General features: G+C 40.6%; 1 protein-coding gene across 1 annotated transcript in view; it reads right to left on the reverse strand.

Annotated features, from left to right (window-relative positions):
* The window catches only part of LOC107122710 (CUB and sushi domain-containing protein 1-like), a gene marked incomplete at both ends in the record, with an annotated part of 269,905 nt that overhangs the window by 62,671 nt on the left and 203,508 nt on the right, over positions 1 to 3,726 (reverse strand). Inside the window, 1 exon segment of the mRNA XM_015425844.1 lies at positions 2,943 to 3,128. Within this exon segment, the coding sequence (XP_015281330.1) occupies positions 2,943 to 3,128 (186 nt within the window).

Below are 3,726 nucleotides of genomic sequence, written 5' to 3' on the forward strand. Positions count from 1 at the left end.
ATAAAGTGTGTTTTCTTGCTGCTTGTTGTCTCTATGCTCCTCCTTTATTAAAAGCAATTCCTTGAAACATTATTCTGTCCATTGGACAGGGACCATTGGTAGGGTTAGGTCACAAGCTTTCCATGGGGGTTTCCTCTGTGAAACAAGCTGTGGAGTCTCTGGGTGAAGACGCTGAAGTGGCCATCTTCCTTGCCTTTCTGTCTGCCTGTCCAAATGTTTTTAGGAAGAGAGTCAAACTGATACATGTAATTTCAAGGAATGCTGAATACTCTGACATATACCTCTGAGGATGCCAGTCACAGCTGCTGGCGAAATGTCAGGTACTGCAATGCACAGGACCACAGCCAGGACCACAGCTCGGAAAAGCTACAACACCTAATGAACTCCGGCCGTGAAAGCCTTCGACAACACTCTGACATCTGCTGTCATATGTATTATACCTAATGAAACTAAAAAAGCTTTGATTACTCAATTTTGTTTCTTCTTATGCCATCAGCCAATACAGTATCTGAAGACTTTGTAATGAATCATTTGCAGGGGTATGCGTTTGCTGCGGGTTCTTGGTGCAGAGGCTGTGAAAATGCAGAGGACTGCATCATTCCTGGGACAACATTTGACATTTCTTATAAAGAGTTCAAATCCATCACTTTGCAAATTGTGTGCACAAAGCTCAGGTTTGTAACAACAATCCCTTTGGCCTGCCACTCACCACTGACAAGGGGGACATGATCAAGCACTCCTGCTAAGATTTCTAATTCAAGATAAACAACTAGCCCAAGATCTTTACCAATAAGTCTCCTTGTGTGTGTCAGTTCCCACATTCACCACATTACTCATAGCAATATCCTCTGTATATGAAAGAAATGTCATGGGGTCTAAGAATGGTTCGTTGACTGAGTTATGATAGCCACCTTCAGTAAAATGTAACTGGTGGCAAGCAATCTCCATTCTCACCTTAGACAGGAAAGAAATTGTCTAGGGAGCAATCCTGAGCCATTTAAACGAATGAGGGTTTTGTGACTGAGTCAGGCAGCAATTCATGATCGTTACTGCTGGTAGTGGCTAGGGTTTTCCAAACTAAGATTTGGTCCAAGCATGCAGTTATTTAAAAGGGGAAAAAATCTAACACATACAGTGTATTTCATTGATGGAACAGAACAAAACATTTTTTAAAAAAGAAAACCATCTCTCTAGGTTGGTAGAAATATCTCTTGCTTTTAAAAAATTAATCAAGATGCTTCAGAAATTGTGTTTTGTTTGTTGTTGCTTATTTAGTCACCTCCTGTTTCCTATTTGATGATGATGATGATGATGATGATGATGATGATGATGATGATGATGATGCTTTCGATGTATTAATCACTTTCCCCACAAGTGGGCTCAAAGTGATTTACAGTTACTCTTTAGACAGGGGACTAACAATGTTTCATAGGGGATAGGGAATTCAACATATAATTCATTTTAATTGCACACGCCGTAACTGCACAGTGGAAACTTTTCTGGCTTGGCTCAGTCATGTCCCGAAACGGCTGCGTCAACCGGCTTGATGACATTGGGGCTTCAGGACCCGTATGTTGTGTCGCCACACTGCCACTGCCCGGCTGGAGCATCTCACTGCAGGGATTTTTCATAGCCGAGTAGATTCTTCCGCCTTCCGGATCCTGGACCAGGACATCCCCAACCGACAGCTAACACCTTTCCAGAGGGGAGTCGGTGTGCCCACCCTCTCTAAGGAGTGGTTCCCATTTTATCTACTCGCCGAGGCTTTCGAATTGCTGGGTGGACGATGAGCTGGGGACAACAGGCTGGCTGCTCACATCAGCGCGGGGCTCGAACTGACACAGTTCGGATATTAAGACAGTGGGATATACCCACTGTGCCATTTTTTTTTACTTTTTAAAAAACTTGATTACATGTTTTACATCACATTCAATATATGGTGTTTCTTACTTTTAAAATTATGACATGCTCATATTATTTTCTGTCTTCCTTTCCTGATCTCTCTATATTCTCCAGCTTGTTTTTTCCATTCCTGTTTTTACTTGTTAAGTCACACATTTCTATTGTCTTTCTGATTTATGCCTTTAACTTTTGCTTCTTCTTAAGTTTAATATTCTCTAGTTTTCTACCTATGCTGTCCTTTTTCAAGATATCAGTAGCTATATTTCATCGAGGTTGATTTTTTTCCCTTTTCTTCCTGTAGGTATTTAGCTTGGGGAAGGGGCAGAAGCACAAGTCAAAGGGCAAAATCCCATGGCTCGTAGTGTGGGACCCATGAAGTTCAGCTTGGTAGACCTGGAAAGGCCCAGATTTGTTTGTGTGTGTGTTTAGCATGATTTTGTAGTTTGGCCCTTCCCCCCAAGTTTTATAAGCCTTTCTTGGTCTCTCTGGGAGAAAAGTGGCCCCAAAATGTCCAAATGTATACACAAATAGTTAAATCACCAAGAAGAACACAAAATTAAGAAACCAAACAATGCATTAAAATAGAAGTGATGGAATTTGTTTTATATGACATACTCTCAATTTTTTTGTTCAAATGTGTTATTAGTAAAAGAGAGTGGAGTCTGCTTAACAAGCTTAACAGCAAGAAGTTGGTTGATGATCATTAGACATAAGGAACTCACAGGAATATATGACTGAGATCTCTGTATCATAAATGTTGTAATGTCCTAATTTTTAAACTTGTATTTGGAAGGCATTCAATAATACTACTGTGTATTTGGTAGGAGGTAGTGGTTACAAGATTTAGTACCCCTGGACCCCTGAAAGTAAGGGAGTCAGAGTTTGAATGTAAGTAATGAAAAACAGTAATGGAAGTGGGGTTTAAAGTCGTGATGCATTTGTATGCTATTTGTCGATATCTATTGATGGCTTGCCAATAAGGAGGAAAAGAGAAACATATATATTTAAAAAGTATATATATTTCTAAGATGTAAGCTTACGTTTACAGACAGGTAGCCTTCCTTTATTGCTCCACAATCCATCTTCTTGACATACTGCTGTTGCTTGTTGATTTGACTCCAGCTTAAAGCCCTCATTACATTCATATATTATTCTGCTGCTCAAAATAAACTCATTACCCCAGACTGAACCATTTCCGGGAGATTCTGGGATACCACAGGATACAGCTGAAAATAAGTGAGAGAAAGCTAAAAATCTGTTTGCCTCCTGTACTAATCACATTTGTTGCTACATAGGGGAAAAAAACAAACACAACATTTATCTAGGGGTATGCAAAAAACCCCGTATTTTTTTGGTTCAAGTATATCAAACCTCCCAAATATTGGTATTTTCCTGATATTCCCGAATCTCAATATCAGCATGGTATTCCGATTCGGGATTTTGGTTCCATTATACCCAGTTTGGTGCAGTGGTTAGGAGCACAGACTCTAATCTGGGAGAACCATGTTTGATTCCCCACTCTTCCACATGCAGCTGCTGGTGTGACCTTGGCTTAGTAACAACTTCTTTCAGAGCTGTTTTCTCAAGAGCAGTTCTTGAAAGAGCTCTCTCAGACCCACCTACCTCACAGGATGTCTGTTGTGGGGAGGGGAAGGGAAAGGAGATTGTAAGCCACTCTGAGACTTCTTTGGTAGTGAAGGGTGGGGTATAAACCCAATCTCTTATCTTCTTATCTAATAATCAACTAGGAATAAGGCCATTGTGGAAATAAATACAATGAGCTCTAGAAAGAGGCTCTGGGTGCGTGCCCCAGCCTTGGGCACT

This window comes from Gekko japonicus, unplaced genomic scaffold (assembly GCF_001447785.1).
Source record: "Gekko japonicus isolate JY-2015 unplaced genomic scaffold, Gekko_japonicus_V1.1 scaffold2349, whole genome shotgun sequence".
Classification (NCBI taxonomy): Eukaryota; Metazoa; Chordata; class Lepidosauria; order Squamata; family Gekkonidae; genus Gekko; species Gekko japonicus.